Source organism: Heterodontus francisci, chromosome 13 (assembly GCF_036365525.1).
Source record: "Heterodontus francisci isolate sHetFra1 chromosome 13, sHetFra1.hap1, whole genome shotgun sequence".
Taxonomy (NCBI): Eukaryota; Metazoa; Chordata; class Chondrichthyes; order Heterodontiformes; family Heterodontidae; genus Heterodontus; species Heterodontus francisci.
In genome coordinates this window covers 99783735-99803083 of record NC_090383.1, presented here as the reverse complement: position 1 = coordinate 99803083, position 19349 = coordinate 99783735, and the positions used below count along the sequence as shown (strand labels likewise).

Below are 19349 nucleotides of genomic sequence, written 5' to 3'. Positions count from 1 at the left end.
CAAATGGCTGCACACCATTGCATCTTGCAGGTCACCGATGCCCTTTTTGTGAGAGCTGGACAGTACATTCAATTCCAGACATATGGGGTTTCCCAAGCACAGAGGGCAGTGGATTTCGCCTCCATCGCTGGATTGCCCCAGGTGCGGGTGTCATCGACCATCTAGCCATCAAGGCATTCAGTAACTGGCCAGTGAGATTCATTAACCGGAAGGGCTTCCACTTCCTCAACATTCAACTGGTCTGCAACCACAACAAGAGATTCCTGCAAGTGTGCATTTGCTTTCTTGGCAGCTGCCATGACATTTTCATCCTCCACCAGTCCAGCCTGCTGCAGCTCTTCACTCCACCCCCCCAAACTCCGTGGATGGATTCTTGGGGACAAGGGAAATCCTTTGATCACTCCTCTGTGAGCCCCCAAGACAGAGACACAGAGAGACTACAACTGAAGCCATCTGCTCACAAGGACCACCATTGGGCAGGCCATTGGCCTTCTGAAGATGCGGTTCCGGTTCCCCCTACCGGTCGGGTGGTGCCCTACAATACACTCCTGTAAGGGTCTCGTGCATTGTGGTGTGGGCCTGCTGCGCTTTCATAACATGGACCTCCAGAGAGCTGTGCGCTTTGAAGAGTGTTAGGTCCTGGAATGACACAGTTCATTGGAGGAAGATGCAGAGCACAGAGGTGCCCCGGCTGAGCAGGACTTGAGGGTCTCGTCAGGATGCCGTCAACGTCAGTGATCATCTGATCCAGGCATATTTCAGCTGAGCCCTTCTAACCCAGGAGGACAACATGGTCTGGAACTCACTTTAAGATGCCTGTGAGAACATTTCCATTCAAGACGCAGCCTGGAATAGATCCACTCACCGCTAAACAGGGCTGCACATCTGTCCGGGGGTTTAACAGCCCCCCTTCAACGACCCATTCTTCCTTTCACCAGCTCGTTCCTCTTTTTCTGTCTTGCCATTAAAGAATGGAAGCTCTCTCATCTGGCATCATGTGTCAATATTTAAATAGTGTTGAAAAAGGCAAGTGCACATTTACAGGTGAGGCAAGCCCTAGCATCCCACTCAGTGCTCTGTTCGACACAGTGGCCTCTTCACTTGGCTATTTTTACGCGGTGCTCCCCTTGTGGCCTCGAATGAGGTGGAGGCAGCCTGCTCACTTGTCTCTGCTTGTGGCTGAGATGCACATGGCAGTTTTGGAGATGCCCGTGGCATCAATGCAGGAGCAGCCTCTGACACTGGGCCCTGCTGTACAGCTGGTCCCTCAGTCAGAGGGGCCAAGGAGGCCGATGAGGATGATGGTGGCACCCTCATCCTCCTCGGTGACCGCCAAGGCTGGTGCTCTGAATGGCTGAAGGGAAGCACCAGCTGAGGTGCAACTGGCATCCCCTCCAAACATCTCTGTGCCACCAGTGCCACTGACCGGTCAATGCTACAGAGTGTGGCATGCATTCTGTACAAGCCACTCTGCTACTCCTGCATCCAGTCGGAATTCTGCTGCATTTGGCTGTCCATGAGGTTGTGCACTATCTCAATGCAGGAGCTCATGTGTTCAAAGACCTGAGCCATGGTGGCATACATGAGATGATTGGACTCCTCCATTCTCAGCTCGTGACCTTGCACTGCCTCAGGGAACTCTGACATGTGGGACCACATCTGTTGCTGCTGATCGAAGTAGAGTCTCCTTTCCTGTGACTCCCGAGACCCTGCATCTGTGCACAGCTGACCCATGGGATTTTTTATGTCGAGCTGGGAGAGCAGACAGTACCTCGGTTTAGTGAGTCATCCAAAAGACGACACCTCCAACAGCACAGGACTCCCTCACTGCTGCTCTGGGGTGTCAGCCTTGATTTTTATGCTTAAACCCTGAAGTGGGACCTGAACTCACAACTTTATGACTGATAAACAAGAGTGCTACCCACTGAGCTATCACTGAGACGGCGTTCAAGATGCCTTCTTTATACTTGAAAAATGCAACAATACTGCCATGATTTCCTTTTTGTACATTAACCTTTTCTCTCCTTGTTTGTTGTGTTCTTTCTCAGACACACTTGGGGCTGCTCTAACCATATAAAATACAATACAAAATATATTGAGATTAAATGATGACAACATTTCAAAGTACCAAGTTTCACTTCTCACATATGCCTCCTTCTCTGCAAAGGGCAGTGCACTGTGTAATTTTTGCACTTTTGCTTGAATCACTTTTTAATAACGCACCTCAGTTAACAAGGTGCAGTAACTGCTGACCTGTTAAGTGGCTTTTTAACTGCCTGAGAAGGATTGAAGTATCATTATTGCAGTGGACTTGTGAGATTGTGTTGATATTTGTTCACTATGACGAATGAAACTGTTCTCACAGAAATAGTACATTTCAATTTTAGGCATCTCCCATTTTGGTTAGTGGCTTTTGCAATTGGAAAAAACCTATTGCCCTTGCATTTTTGGATAAGAGAGGGATTTTGACCTTACTAGTAGCCACTGCCTCTTACATTTGATAGACTATCCTTAATCCTTTTCCATCTATTGAAAATCTTGCCTCGTTGGGTAAAGCTGGGTTAAATTTTTCGATTATACAGTCTTATTCTGAATCCTCCTTGTGCTGAGAAGGACTTAGAGAAAGGATGAGAGTTAGTATGACACTGACAGTCGAGATAATTGCAGATGACGCTACTGTGTGGAAATGGTTTGCCATCCTCCTTGACCACCGCCCCCCCCCCCCCACCCCACCACCCACAACTACCCAACTCGCACCCCCCCAGTTAAAATCAGGCCTGAAAGCTGCACAGCCCAATCTGTGTGCTGAGCATGGCATTTCTTTTCAACTAAAACATTGCTCTACATTGCTTTCATTGATCTCACCAAAGCCTTTGACCTCGTCAGCAGACATGGTCTCTTCAGACTACTAGAAAAGATCGGATGTCCACCAAAGCTACTAAGTATCATCACCTCATTCCATGACAATATGAAAGGCACAATTCAACATGGTGGCTCCTCATCAGAGCCCTTTCCTATCCTGAGTGGTGTGAAACAGGGCTGTGTTCTCGCACCCACACTTTTTGGGATTTTCTTCTCCCTGCTGCTTTCACATGCGTTCAAATCCTCTGAAGAAGGAATTTTCCTCCACACAAGATCAGGGGGCAGGTTGTTCAACCTTGCCCGTCTAAGAGCGAAGTCCAAAGTACGGAAAGTCCTCATCAGAGAACTCCTCTTTGCTGACGATGCTGCTTTAACATCTCACACTGAAGAGTGCCTGCAGAGTCTCATCGACAGGTTTGCGTCTGCCTGCAATGAATTTGGCCTAACCATCAGCCTCAAGAAAACGAACATCATGGGGCAGATGTCAGAAATGCTCCATCCATCAATATTGGCGACCACGCTCTGGAAGTGGTTCAAGAGTTCACCTACCTAGGCTCAACTATCACCAGTAACCTGTCTCTAGATGCAGAAATCAACAAGCGCATGGGTAAGGCTTCCACTGCTATGTCCAGACTGGCCAAGAGAGTGTGGGAAAATGGCGCACTGACACGGAACACAAAAGTCCGAGTGTATCAGGCCTGTGTCCTCAGTACCTTGCTCTACGGCAGCGAGGCCTGGACAACGTATGCCAGCCAAGAGCGACGTCTCAATTCATTCCATCTTCGCTGCCTTCGGAGAATACTTGGCATCAGGTGGCAGGACTATATCTCCAACACAGAAGTCCTTGAAGCGGCCAACACCCCCAGCTTATACACACTACTGAGTCAGCGGCGCTTGAGATGGCTTGGCCATGTGAGCCGCATGGAAGATGGCAGGATCCCCAAAGACACATTGTACAGCGAGCTCGCCACTGGTATCAGACCCACCGGCCGTCCATGTCTCCGCTATAAAGACGTCTGCAAACGCGACATGAAATCGTGTGACATTGATCACAAGTCGTGGGAGTCAGTTGCCAGCATTCGCCAGAGCTGGCGGGCAGCCATAAAGACAGGGCTAAATTGTGGCGAGTCGAAGAGACTTAGTAGTTGGCAGGAAAAAAGACAGAGGCGCAAGGGGAGAGCCAACTGTGCAACAGCCCCGACAAACAAATTTCTCTGCAGCACCTGTGGAAGAGCCTGTCACTCCAGAATTGGCCTTTATAGCCACTCCAGGCGCTGCCTCACAAACCACTGACCACCTCCAGGCGCGTATCCATTGTCTCTCGAGATAAGGAGGCCCAAAAGAAAGAAAGAAAAAAAAAATTAATAGATCTTGTGCCTTGTTAAATAAGATGGCAAAGTCTGGATATTGCCCTTTATTGCAAACAATTTCCCTGGATGATGTTATTGGATTCTTCTAATGACGCAACATTCAGAGAGATTAGAACTGTCTACATCAATATCTGTCAATCCACTTGCACTAACATTTCAAATAAACTGTTTCAGCCATCAAATCAACTTTTGACTCGGTTTCGGAACGCAAGTATATGTGGTGCAAAATTTGAATGCATGGTTTGTGTGCACTACGAGTGGCCTTTTGAGGCCCAAAATGGAACCTGTGGTGTATGCGCACATTTCTGGTGCGAGTCATGCCGAATGCCATATTGGTGAGGCCACTAGTGCGCTGCAGTGAGCGTCCACTGGAAATATGCAGAGTCGGCAGAGCATGAGCTCAATTAGTGTGCAATGGAGATTTGATGCCAGTGCTGCCATCTTGGAGCTCAGTGCTAATGTTAATGATATCTCTTAATCACACATGGCTGAACAAGTGTTCAGCAGCATGAAGGACCCCGACCAGCATTATTTAAAGGGATCATCAATTGCTTTCAGGTTATATAGAAACATAGAATGGTTACAACACAGAAGGAAACCATTCAGCCTGTCAAGTCCATGCTGGCTGTCTGCAAGAGCAATTTAGCTACTCCGATTTCCCTGCCCTTTCCCCATAGCCCCGCACATTTTTTCTCTTAAGGTGCTTATCCAATTCCCTCTTGAAAGCCACAATTGAATCTGCTTCCACCACACTCTTGGGCAGTGCATTCCAGATCCTGACCATTTGTGTAAAAAATTACAATTTTTCCTCATCTCGCCTTTGCCAATCATCTGGTTCTTGACTCTTTTGCCAATGGGAATGGTTTCTTTCTATCTACCTTGTCTAGACCCCTCTTGATTTTAAACACTTCTATGTGAGAGTGAGAGTGACTGCCCTTGACATCAAGGCAGCATTTGACCGAGTATGGCATAAAGGAGCCCTAACAAAACTGAAGTCAATGGAAATCAGGGGGAAAACTCTACGCTGGTTGGAGTCATACCTATCGCAAAGGAAGATGGTTGTGGTTGTTGGAGATCAATCATCTCAGCTCTAGGACATCACCGCAAGAGTTCCTCAGGGCAGTGTCCTAGACCCAACCATCTTCAGCTGCTTTATCAATGACCTTCCTTCAATCATAAGGTCAGAAGTGGGGATGTTCGCTGATGATTGCACAATGTTCAGCACCATTCGCGACTCCTCAGATACTGAAGCAATCTGTGTAGAAATGCAGCAAGACCTGGACAATATCCAGACTTGGGCTGATAAGTGGCAAGTAACATTCATGCCACACAAGTGCCAGGCAATGACAATCTCCAACAAGAGAGAATCTAACCTTCTCCCCTTGACATTAAATGGCATTACGATCACTGAATCCCCCACTATCAACAGCCTAGGGGTTACCATTGACCAGAAACTGAACAGGAGTAGCTATATAAATACCGTGGCTACAAGAGCAGGTCAGAGGCTAGGAATCCTGCAGCGAGTAACTCACCTCCTGACTCCCCAAAGCCTGTCCACCATCTACAAGGCACAAGTCAGGCGTGTGATGGAATACTCTCCACTTGCCTGGATGGGTGCAGCTCCAACAACACCCAAGAAGTTTGACACCATCCAAGACAAAGCAGCCCACTTGATTGGCACCCCATCCACAAACATTCACTCCCTCCACCACTGACGCACAGTGGCAGCAGTGTGCACCATCTACAAGATGCATTGCAGCAAGCACCAAGGTTCCCTAGACAGCACCTTCCAAACCTGCAACCTCTACCAACTAGAAGGACAAGGGCAGCAAATGCATGGGAACACCACAACCTGCAAGTTCTCCTCCAAGTTACACACCATCCTGACTTAGAACTATATTGCCATTCCTTCACTGTCGCTGGGTCAAATTCCTGGTACTCCCTTCCTAACAGCACTGTGGGTGTACCTACCTCACATAGACTGCAGTGGTTCAAGATGGCAGCTCACCACCACCTTCTCGAGGGCAATTCAGGATGGGCAATAAATGCTGGCCTAGCCAGCAACACCCACATCCCATGAATGAATTAAAAAAATCTCACAACCTTCTCTTCTCTAAGGAGAACAACACCAGTTTCACCAATCTATCCATATAACTGAAGTCCCTCATCCCTGAAACCATTCTTGTAAATCTTTCCTGCACCCTCTCTTCACATCCTTCCAAAAGTGTAGTGCCCAGAATTGGACACAATACTCCAGTTGAGGCCAAACCAGTGTTTTATAAAGGTTCATCATACCTTCATAGCTTTTGTACTCTATGCCTCTGTTCATAAAGCTCAGTATCACATATACCTTTTAACCACTTTCTCAACCTGCCCTGCCACCTATACCCCCAGGTGTCTCTCTTCCTGCACACCCATTAGTATTGTATCCTGAGTTTATATTGCCTCTCCTCTTGCTTCCTACCAAAATGCATCACTTCACACTTCTGTGTATTAAAATTCATCTGCCACATGTCTGCCCATCCCACCAGCCTGTCTGTGTCCTTTTGAACTTAGTTGCAGATTGATTTCAACTCCCTGTTGCTACAATTGTACAAGCGTTTGGTACTTTCTAGAGTTTTCTAAAGTTGATAATGTCTACAGGGAGTGGTGTGGCAGGTGCTGAAGGATTTTGTCCTGACTTCAATGCTCTGCACAAGCTAGTTGCTCCCAGACATGGGTGTGTTTTAGTCAATCGCCCAGGAATACAGCATAACTTAGAGAATGAACAGAGGCCACACAGAGTAGGGCAATCTGCTTGAAGAGGGAGGAGGAGAAGTAGAAGGGCTCTCAGCAGCAGATCATAGTCACCTAGGTTGTTCAGGGAGAAATTCTCCTACTTCAATCTCAGCGAGAAACAATGTATCAGATATCTGCACTTCACCAACCTCACTGAAATCTGCCCCCTGCTGCAGCCAGAACTGCAACTTCAGAGTAGGGTGAGGACCGCATTGCCAGTAGCTGTTAAGATGGCCGTGGTGATTAACCTATGCGCGTTGAGCTCTCTCTAGGCTGGAGATGGAGATATTTGCAACATCTCATAGTTTGCCATCTGCTTTTATGTAAGGGAGGTCACTTTTTTTCAATTTGTTCTTGGGATGTGAGTGTCGCTGGCAAGGCTAGCATTTATTGCCCATTCTTAATTGCCCTTGAGAAGGTGTTGGTGATCCTCTTTCTTGAACTGCTGCAGTCCATGTGGCATTGGTACTCCCATGGAGAGAGTTCCAGGATTTTGACCCAACAACAGTGAAGGAACAGCAATATAGTTCCAAGTCAGGATGGTGTGTAACTTAGCTCTGTGCAAAGCCCTGTGCCTGGAGCTGATCCTTTCCAACATGGAAGTGGTGGCCAACTCCAATAGCATCCTTGTGGGCCCAATATGATACAACGTCTGATGGCTGAGGTTTCAGTTTCCATTACAGCACAAGCAGAATGCACCCAACATCTGGGTGCTGCAGTGGAATCTCAGCCTGCTGCCATCATGGCTGTGAATTACAATATTCAAATGGGCTTGCAGGGTGTCACAGCAGTCCAGCCATTTATCCTGCAACAAGTTACTATGATTGCAGAGGGGCCACGCTGGAGGAGTGCTAGTGGCTCCATGAAGCACGAATCTGGTGGCCTCTCTCAGGATGACAGCATTCATCCTCCCACTCCGCCAGTGCCCTTGCTCTTGCCTGTCAGCCAGACAGCCCACACTGCTGCTGCCCATGCTGAGGTGGTGCAGTTCAAAGCCAGGTCTTCTAGGATCAGAGCTGCTCGAGGGCAGCTTACACAGCCATCTGCAGTCTCCCTCATTGAAAGTCAGCAGCCTTCCATCAGCTATGCTGCAGCCACTGGGGTAGCACTGCATAGGAGGATTCGGACAGGCAAAGGCACACGGAACACAGGCACCAAGGGAATGCACAAGGGGATTAGGTGGCCTCTGTATGCAATATGGCATTGTTTGATTGATTTATAAATTTAGTTTGGAATGTTTATTTTGTGCTGTCTTTTATTTTGGCATTGTGACCAAGAAGATGCTGTGATGGTCAGTGCTGCCAACAAAAAGTGCGATTCGCACTGGCAGCTTATCTATTCAATGTTAATGAGGTCTCACCACAAAAACTGAGCAGGCCTCCCAATGACTGCATTGGACAAGGGGTGTGAATGTAGCCTCCCCCACCGTCCACCCCCCCACCCCACCCACCCCCATACCCACCTGATATTTACTGGAAACAAAAATAAACCCCAACTACTTGCTGATTCCATCAGTGTGAGTCATCCTGTATTACTTCAGTCAAATGATCATTCTTCATATCTGTGCCTAGACTAAATGAATGCACTGCACTGTCCAGCAATGCATCCTTCAGTCAGCCAATCATTTCTGAAACACACACACATAATCAATTGCAGTTTAATGGGGAATTAAAGTGTAGGATGAGTAAAGAAAAACATTCTTTGTCATTTTTAAAACATAATCTATCCCTCTCGGGGTCTTCTGTTCTACTGAGCTGTTCTGTTGAGATTAATTACAGTTAAATTATATTTATTATGAGGAGCTGCACATCAAACAGTGGTGGTTGACATACGCTAAGGACGGTGCTCTGGGAAACCACACTGATCAATGGCAAATTTCACACCCTGTGCCATGCGTTCTTGGGTCCTCAGATTGGCTTGACGTCACAGCCTTACTGCTTGCAGTGGATTTTCTGTAGCGTACAGGGATATTCCCCATAATTGATCTCACTGGCTTTACAAGGGTTGGGTATTTAAGCAATGTTCCATGTTGGAATAAAACTAACATTTTTAAAAAATGTTTGCTGAAGAAACTGGTAAGAATATTAATTTCCTCTATAAAAATAGGATGCATTTGAAAAAAATACTTTTCCTACACTTTCCTTCTCTGTTGACAATTAATTCTCCCACCTGTGTATATGATTATTCTAAAGCAGGCTTTTTAGTGGCCAGTGACAACTGTAGTCGTCTAAGTTTTGGTAGCCATAAATCTGATCACCTCAGTTTGAAACTCACCTTCTTCCCTTCTGCACCAAGAGGGATCAACAATTGTCACAGTCTCTCTGAACCCATCTATCGTTTTGATAGCTTAATCGCCTTTTTACTCCAATCTTTATAATTGTTTTGATCACAAGGTTTGAATTTTCTGCAGTGTTCCACCATGGGAAATAAATGACCTCTTGTTGCTAAGGTAAACATAGCAAAATCTTATTCATATTCTAGCAAAATTTAAAAAGCATTCACAAAAGAAAAAATGAAATTGCGACTTCATTATCTAGCTTCCCGTTGTGCTCATGTTATCTCTATCACAAAGCAACCAGAAGAAATTTCGCCCCATAGTGGGCTGAATTCCTGGAAACACTTATGCCGATAGCTCTCGGACATTGTAAGTCCTTCTTTGTCATGAAATTTCTTCTTGTAAGATGGTTCACCGTACATCCTATTTATGTTGTTTCAGAATTCTACTGCGATTTCGAGACAGCATGTGAGTTGGAATATTCCTCTGAAGATGGATTGGCAGGTTGGGTGATTGCGACACCACAGGATCTCTCCCGAATCACTGAGACTGCTGTGCCAGATCAAGATTACTCTGAGAAGTCAAGTGAAGGTAAGGGAAACAAACGCAGAATGAAATAGTTGAACAGAGAGATCAGGTGGTTGATTTTATTAATGTTAGACATCAGCGAGTAAAGAAAGCATTCAAAAGCTTTTGAAAACAGCCTTTCGGTTGCTTCATCCCATTCTAATAAATCTGACTTGTTGGCATTGATAAAATACTTTTTGCCGTACATTAACCTTTTTAAATTTTGGAAAGAAATTAATATGTGGAAATCTACTGCAGGAATTCCCTTAGGAATTCTGCTGATCAGCCTCAGTAACATAATTGAAGATTTAGAAGAGAGTCCCGGATAGGCACGTAAAAGAGGTTTCCGCCGATCTTTCACTGACGTTACAATGGCCAATCGGGAGACTGCCAAATAAATCCCAGTGGGTGTTTCTTATTTATTTTCATCGGTAGCCCACTGAAGGGTTAATATGCTGTGCCTAGGAATAGTAAGAAATAGATTGACGAGTGTAATACTGTAAGTTCCTGAATACACTGTGCCATCATGGGGAGGTAGGTGAGAGTAGGAAAATCAGAGACCTAGGCCAGGAATTTCCTCATAGAGTGATACAGCACTGACACAGGCCCTTCAGCCCAATGAGTCTGTGCCAACCATCAACCACCCATTTATACTAATCCTGCATTAATCCCATTTTTTTTTACCCTCTCACATCCCCACCTTCCCTCAATTCTCCTGCCACCTACCTACACTAGGAGCAATTTTTACAATGGTCAATTTACCTATCAACCCGCAAGTCTTAGGCATGTGGGAAGAAACTGGAGCACCTGGAGGAAACCCACGCGGTCACAGGGAGGACTTGCAAACTCTGCACAGGCAGTACCCAGAACTGAACTGAACCTGGGTTGCTGGAGCTATGAGGCTGCAGTGCTAACCACTGTGCTACCTATGTTCTTGCTCCATTAATATAATGCTGCTGCAAGTGTAGCGGAAATTCTGCTTGCCTGAACTGACTTTCTGCTGCACTTCCAGCAAAGGTACTGTGACAAAGCAGGAGTAGCTCTGAGGAAATTCCTGTCTATCGTCTGACTAACCCATTCTTGTACGTATCCTGCTCTGGCACAGCTTAAAACAGAAAAGAGAGAAGTACAGACTCATGTCCAACTGCTTCATGATAAAGTATATTGAAGCTACCATATTGAATAATGCTTAAAAATTCCTTTTAATATGAATACTATGCAGTGCATTACTTTCTCAAATAGTATATGATTCCATGGTATGTTGATATCATGGTGTGTAGTTAAGGACATTGAATTCTTGTTGGGTGTCACAGGGTGTTGGTCATCCTCTGATACCTCACCTAAGTGGTCATCATTCATGACTGAGCTTTGACAGAATTTGCCAGAAAGCAAATGGTATCACAACCAAGCCCAGTCATCTCCATAACATTAATAACCATGCACTTTGTACAGTGATCACTCAACAAAAATAACAACTTGTACTGATAAAGTGTCTTTAATGTAGAAATATGTCCCAAGGCACTTCACAGAAGAGCAGTCAAACAAAAATTGACACTGAGCCAAAGGAGAGGAGATGAGGAGGGATGAATAAAAGCTTGGTCAAAGAGGTGGGCTTTAAGGAGGATTTTAAAGGAGGAAAGACAGTGGAGAGATTTATGGAGGGAGTTCCATAGCTTAGAGCCTATGTGGCTGAAGGCACAGCCATCAATAACAGGACAAAAAGACTTTAGGATGCATAGATTTCGGGGTGGCACAGTGGTTAGCACCGCAGCCTCACAGCTCCAGCGACCCGGGTTCGATTCTGGGTACTGCCTGTGCAGAGTTTGCAAGTTCTCCCCGTGACTGTGTGGGTTTCCTCCCACATGCCAAAGACTTGCAGGTTGATAGGTAAATTGCCCCTAGTGTAGGTAGGTGGTAAAAGAGTTGAGGGAAGGTGGGGATGTGAGAGGGAAATGGGATTAATGTAGGATTAGAATAGATAGATGGTTGGCACAGACTCAGTGGGCTGAAGAGCCTGTTTCAGTGCTGTATCTCTCTATGACAAGAAGCCTGGTTCAATAGAAAGTAAAATCAGGCTGTGTGTAAAATTGGCAGTCAATTCAATCCCATCAATTTGCTGCTGGATGAGTTAGGGAGCAGCAGGAACCTTCTCTCATAGCACTACCCTGCTGTTACCACAACTTACTTTCCTGAGATTGGGTCAATTAAATATGCGGGGTGGGTGCCCCACAATTTCTCCCACTCCTGTCAGAGAGGAACATCCTGTGACAGTGCAGCACCTCAAAGGGATGGAGCCACTGTCAAAGATGCAGAAGTTCCTAAATGCTGCTGGCCGAAAGAATTAAAACTGGCTTGGCATTAACCTGACTTCAGATAGGTGATCTCGGAGCCAGCGAGGTGGCCATTGCTTATCAATCACAACCCACCTGACTGTTTCTTCAGTTCTTGCTTTGCAACAGCAGTTCGGAAGTGATAAGTGAGGGAAATTGAATGAGTCCCTATCCCTCTCCCCATCCATTTTCCTTCCCCCGTATGTAATTTGTAAGATAGAAAGCTAACATGTGAGTCGTGGGGTTGAGCATGGGAGAATAGGATGGATGTGGGAATCAGTATATTCCAGGGTTCCATGCCCCATTTTCCACGCAGAATGACCCAGAAGCAGAAAGATTTCCGGGGAAAATAGAGGCCAATGATTCCAGTTGAATAGCGAGAACTGGGACATGTTCATTGAGTTAAATGCCCTCTTTCTGTGCTTTAATTACTATGACTCTATGATTGTCAGTTTGGGGAAACAGATCAACCATTCTCTGAACTTAAATTTGTTAAACAATATCACTTACAATATCACTCAAATGCTGCCTGCTCGTGTCTCACCAGTATTTAGTATGTAAGATGATAATTACAGCTATTGCATTATATGGGCTGCAGATGGTAATCAGCTCTCCACCCCTCAGAGCATTTGTGCATAGCCTCTGCAAACCTAGTTTGCCTGCACCTGCCCAGTTGTCTGTGCCGACTTTTCCCACTTCAAGTAATCTCACTGGCCACTCATCTATCTCAACGATTGAGAGCATTTTCTGTTCCCTTCCACTGAGTTTCTTCCACAGTTCTGCAGTTTGGGGCATTTCACAGTATGTAAAGTTGCAGCAACACCATTTCTCATGCCCCAGAAAGTCGTCTGAGTGATAACTCATTTATGTTATATTCCAGACTCACCAGTCAGATAAACTGCTACTGCCTAAACCCATTTATACTGTGGACAGCTCCATTAAATAAAATCTGCCTTCTTTGTGCCAGTTCCTACTCCTGTCTGCAGCCCATGCCGCCACCATTCTGTGTTGAGCTCGTTTTCAAGATCACATTAAAAAAAATTGAAACCATCTGTGCATGTACTCACACATGCCCATTGCAGTAATTTAACAATTTCATTTAATTTTATTTTAATGAGATGTACAGTGCTGGACAGCAGCGATAGGGATGGGAGGAATTGATATCAAGAGCAATGGGGCTTTGAGTGACAAATCTGTCTGCTTCGACTGGAAAGCATTCAAGTGTTTATCTGTAGAATTTGTTTACTTTTCTTCTTTTTCCTAGTTGCATCCTCCATATTTTGTTTTGGCTTCTTGCGATTTTATTGATATTTCCAATATCGGCCTGCTTTGGGGAGCTGGTGGTGTAATGGTAATGTCACTGAACTAGCAATCCAGAGGCCCAGGCTAATGTCCTGGGGACAAGGGTTCAAATCCCACCATGGCAGCTGGTGGGATTTCAATTAAATTAATGAATAAAAGTCTGGAATTGAAAGCCAGTCTCCGTTTCATGGTACCATTACTATCATCAATTGTCGTAAAAACCTACCTGGTTCACTAATGTCCTTTAGGGAAGGAAATCTGCCATCCTTACACGTGACTCTGGACCCACAGCAATGTGGTTGATTCTTAACTGCCCTCTGAAATAGCCAAGCAAGCCATTCAGTTGTCAAGGGCAGTTTGGGGTGGACAACAAATGCTGGCCTTGCATACATCCCATAAAAGAATTTTTAAAAATTCCTTTAATATGCAATTGGTCCCATAATGGGTGAAAATAAATCTTTGAACGGGGTCATTCAGGAGTAGACAATTGTGCCAGTTCCAATCCCGTGGACCTGGTGGGATTTCAGAGCATCTTCTTGCTGCTCCATGGGAATGAGGGGGAATCTAGAATTATAGGCCACAGTTTCAGAATAAGACATCTCCCATTCAAGACAGAGATGAGGAGGAATTTCTTCTCTCAGAGGGTCGTTAATTTTTGGAATTCTCTACCCCGAGAGCAGTGAGACTGTGTCATTGAATATATTCAAGGTTTAGTTAGACAGATTTTTGATCTACAAGGAGTCAAGGTTCATGGGGGGCAGGCAGGAAAATGGAGTTGAGGCCGCGATCAGATCAGCCATAATCTTTTTGAATTGCAGTGTAGTCTCGAGGCGCCAAATGGCCTACTCCTGCTCCTATTTATGCTCTTATGAATAGATTGCTGTTTGGAAGTGGCACTGTGGGCTCAGTACACTAGGTACACCTCCTTTCAGGGACAGCCCGGGAAGACACCAGACATTCCCCCAAAAGTGATAGTGGGACGAAGAGAGGGGCAGACATCTAAAGGAAGCCTCCCAGTGGGATGTTCCTTATTACAACAACAAATTGGCAGAAACAAATTTCACCACAATTTCCTTCCTCTCCACTGGATTTCTGGGCTATTACGTTTACCGGAAGGTACTATGTATGTTTATATTATAATGAATTTACAAGTGTTTCTACTGAAGGGATTCCGAATTGTGCTCAGCTGGGTAATGCTCTACAGACTCGAGTCATTTTCACCCCTCTCCCAAACACTTTTCCCCATTATATTTTGTTGTGTTAAAGGTGCTATATAAATATAAGTTAATATTGTGATTAATCATTTTAATTTTCCCGTGGCTCGGAGAAAAGTCAGCTGAGACATCTGGGTAATCAGTGGCAGTTATTTAATAAGCTACCTGTATGCAAAGTAAAATTCCTTTTAGGTGGGGTGTCTTCTCTTGGTGCACCTTTGTTGATGGCTGTGAAGGCCAATCCTTGAGAGGCAGGTTCTGCCACAAGTGCTGCACGTGACACTGTGAGTTGTTGTTTTTAACATTGGCGCCTGTCGCCAAGCTGCTGTAGCAACTGGCCATCGTGGTAGTGCACACCAATCCACAGCATGTGTCACCATTTCCCTCTTTTGTCAGTGAATCACCCATGTTTCACAGTGCCATACAGCAAGGTTCTGAGAACACAGGCCTTGGTCCTAAGGATCAGCTTAGTGTTATCCCATTTGAGTTTTGAAAGTCGGTCAAAGGTGGTAGCTCCTTTCCCTATGCGGGTATTAAGCTCTGCAACAAGGAACAGATTGTTTGTCACCAGATTTACAGGACTACAAGTAATATCCAAAGAATACGTCAGCTTTTACTATAATTTAAACTAGAACAGATATATACCCAGCTACTACAGGAGCCATATCTACACAAGTCTCACTCTGTCAGGCTACACCACAACTCCCTGGTCATGTGTGCCATGACATCACTTCCTCTGGTAACCTTCACTTACAGCCTCTTAAGGTGGTCCCACAAGACTGTCTGAGGGATAGATGTTGGCCAGGATACTGGCAGAATTCCTGTGCTTTTTCTGAACAGGTGACACTAATAACACTACAGTACTTCATCAATATCTTGCTGATGTAACTGGCTATATTATGTCTTATATTATGTCTATATTCAGAAGAGTGAGGGGGAATCTCATAGAAACCTATAAAATTCTAACAGGACTTGACAGGGTAGATACAGGAAGGATGTTCCCGATGGTGGGGAGTCCAGAACCAGGGGTCATAGTCTAAGGATATGGGGAAACCTTTCAGGGCTGAGATGAGGAGAAATTTCTTCACCCAGAGAGTGGTGAGCCTGTGGAATTCGCTACCTCGGAAAGCAATTGAGGCCAAAACATTGTATGTTTTCAAGAAAAAATTAGATATAGCTCTTGGGGCAAAAGGGATCAAAGGATATGGGGAGGAAAGTGGGAACAGGTTACTGAGTTGGATAATCAACCATGATCATAATGAATGGTGGAGCAGACTCGAAGGGCCGAATGGCCTACTCCTGCTCCTATTTTCTATGTTTCTACTTCTTCAAGTCCTCAGTGAGGCTGGAATCCAAGACCTTCTGATTCAGGGGTGAACATGCTATCACAGAGCCGAGTTGATGAGGTTTACATAGCCCTTCCTCTTAAATTATCAGCCAATGGATTAAAACCCATAAGAAGCAAAACATTTATAAATATCTTTGAATGAATATTAAGCAGCAAGTTTACTCTAAGTAAGAAGTACACAACAAACTCTGCAGCTTTATAAAGATTGCTACATGCCTCAGCCTGGTCAGCCATTCGGAAAGGATACTCCTCTATGGCCTTGCCCCTCTCTATCCCTGTAACCTCCTCCAACCTTACAACCCTCTGATATCTCTGCACTCTTCCAATTCTGGCCTCTTGCACATCCCCAGTCTTCATTGCTGCACCTTTGGTGGTCGTACCTCCAGCTGCCTAGGTCCCAAGCTCGGGAATTCCCTCCCTTCGAGGAAAGAACAGTGCAGGAAGGGGAGTAAGTGGCTGTTATTCAGCAGGGTAAGGGGAACTGAGGGTAAATAGAGAAGGAGGTCCTGTACAGGTACAATGTACTTACTACCTGTAAGAATAAGGACGCAGTCTGCAGGATGGACAGCTAGAATGCTAACTATGGCATCGTGGAGCAGGAGGAAGTCCAAAGGGTGGCGGGTAGAGGTGTACAGCAGAGCAGAAGGGTTGTAGTCATTGGGGCTTCGATAATTAGAGGTCCTCTCCAGTCACAACTAAGAGTCCAGAAGGGCGTGTTGCCCACCTGCTGCAAAGGTAAAGGATATCTCGGAGCAGCTGGACAGGAACTTGGCAAGGGAGGAGAAGGATCTCGTCGTTGTGGTCCATGTTGGGACCAATGACTTGGGGAAGAAAAAAGAGGAGGCCCTGTTAAGGGAATATCAGAAGTTAAGAAATAAACCTTCTCAAGGGCAATAAGGGATTAGCACTGAATACTGGCCTTTCTGGTGACACCACGACCCATGAATGAATAAACAAAACAGGACCTCACAGATGGTCCTACATAAGGATTATTACCAAGCCATGTGCTAATTGGTTTAGGGATAGGCAGATCAAGAAGGTGATTGAATGCATAGCTGAAGAGACTGGTATGAAAAGGAGGAGCTCCATTTCATGGGTCACAGGCACCAGTACTGGGACAGGAAGGAACTGTATTGCTGGGAAGGGCTTCACCTGAACCAGAGTGGGACCAGTGTCCTAGCGAGAAGGATAAATAGGGCTGGCAACAGGATTTTAAATTAGTAAGATGGGGGAGGGATCCGGTGAAAACAACATAAATCTGAAAATAAAAGAAATAGGAGATGAGAGTAAAGGTCAGACCAAGGTAAGGAACAAGGGTAATATAAATGGCCAGGGAACAAATACAGTTATAAAACAGAAATAACAGAAGACTGTTTAAAAATTAAGCACAAACTAAACTGCCTGTACAGTGATGTACACCGCATTCAAAATGGGGAAATTGGAGGCAATAATCTGTGGCAAGTAACCAGATGTAGGAATAACTGAAGTGTGGCTACATAAAGAAGAGGACTAGCAACTAAATATTGCAGGTTATAGCATAATCACAAAAGGAAAGGAAGTAAGAACGAGGGTGGTGAGTTGTATTTACTGGAGATAACATAATGGTCATAGGAAAAAGTCACATAACTAATAGAAAGTTAGAAAGTACCTGTCCCACTCCCTTTTAAAATTATTTATGGAATCAGCTTCCACCACCTTTTCAGGTAGAGCATTCCAGGTCCTGATAATTCTGAGTGAAAATATTTCTTCTCATTTCCTGCTAGATCTTTTGCCGATGATTTTGAATCTATGACCTCTGGTTATTGATCCTCTCGCCAAAGGAAATAGTTTTTCTCTTTCTACTCTTATCAAAATCTCTCATCACCTTGAAAACCTTCATTAGGTCACCTCTTAACCTTTTCTGTTTAAGGCCTTTACATCATTTTAGAATATCAAAAGATGAGGAAAGAAGTTGAAAAACAATTAGGAAAGCAAAGGAAAACAACAAAATTAAGTTATCAAGGAATACAAAAGACACAGTAAAGTATTCTACAGACACATAAATAACACAAGAAAAATCAGGATAGGGATAAAGCCAGAAAGGGATACACACAATAAACTCACTGGTACTGACAGAAATGGCAGAAATATTAAATAATTATTTTGCGCTGGTATTTACCAAAGAGACTAACATGATGGACATTTCATTAGCAGAAGAGATCAAAAAAGATAAAGATAATTATGCTAGAAAGGGGGAGATAATTGATTTAAAAAATGAGACTTAGGGAGGATCAAACTACTGTTCTGGGTGGATTGCAACCGTACATATTAAAAGAAGTTAGGGAGGCGATAGCAGAGGCACTATTACAGATATGTAAAAATTCATTAGAAAAGGGAATAATGCCAGGGGACTGGTGGACACTTAATATTATCCCTGTGTTTAAAAAGGAAGATAGAACAGGCCCAGGGAGCTATAGACCAACTAGCGTAACGTTGGTGGTAGGAAAGATAATGGATTCCTTACTCTGAGATATAATGAAAAACATCTAGAAACTGAAAATATAATAAGAAGTAGGCAGCAGAGATTTCAAAAGGGAAGGTTAACCTTGATTAACCTTATTGAATTTTTGAAGAAGTAACAGAAAGGGTAGATAAGAGTAATGTAGTAGATTAATGAAGTAATATGTATGGTTTCTCAAAAGGCCTTTGATAAGATACCGCATAGTAGACTTAGGACTAAGGTCAGACTTGTGAAACCAGGGGACAAGTAATAAAATGGATAGGAAACTGGCTATGAAACAGAAAGCAGAGACTGGCGAATGGAGGCAAGTGGTATTCCACACAGATCAATACTGGGACCACTGTTGTCCAACATTTCTATAAACAATTTGGACTCGGGAACTATTTCAAGTACAATTTCAAAATTTGTGGACAACGTCAAATTGGGGCTGTAGTTAATACAGAGGAGGGCAGTGACAAAATACAGCAAGATATTAATAAACTTGCAGAATGGGGCATGAAATTGGCAAATGAATTTCAAAATCGACAAGTGTGAGATGGTTTACTTTGGTAGGAAGAATAAGGAGGCCACACATTCTTTGTAAAATAAATGTCTAAATGGGGCACCGGAGCAGAGGGATCAGGGTTACAGATACACAAACTACTAAAAGTAGCGACACAAGCTAATAAGGTAATAAAAAAGCAAACACAGCTTTGTGAGGGACACCAGAACTAGGGCCGCAAATATAAGACAGTCACTAATAAATCCAATAAAGAATTCAGGAGAAACGTCTTTACACAGGGAATGGTTTAGAGTATGGAACT

The 19349-nt window shown here is 44.5% G+C and overlaps 1 protein-coding gene across 2 annotated transcripts in view; it reads left to right on the top strand.

Moving 5' to 3' along the window:
- The window catches only part of LOC137376531 (ALK tyrosine kinase receptor-like), a 1023571-nt gene that overhangs the window by 223831 nt on the left and 780391 nt on the right, over positions 1-19349 (top strand). For both annotated transcript variants that reach the window (XM_068045253.1, XM_068045252.1), the window contains exon 3: positions 9727-9876. In XM_068045253.1, the coding sequence (XP_067901354.1) occupies positions 9727-9876 (150 nt within the window). The remainder of the gene's footprint in view (positions 1-9726; positions 9877-19349) is intronic.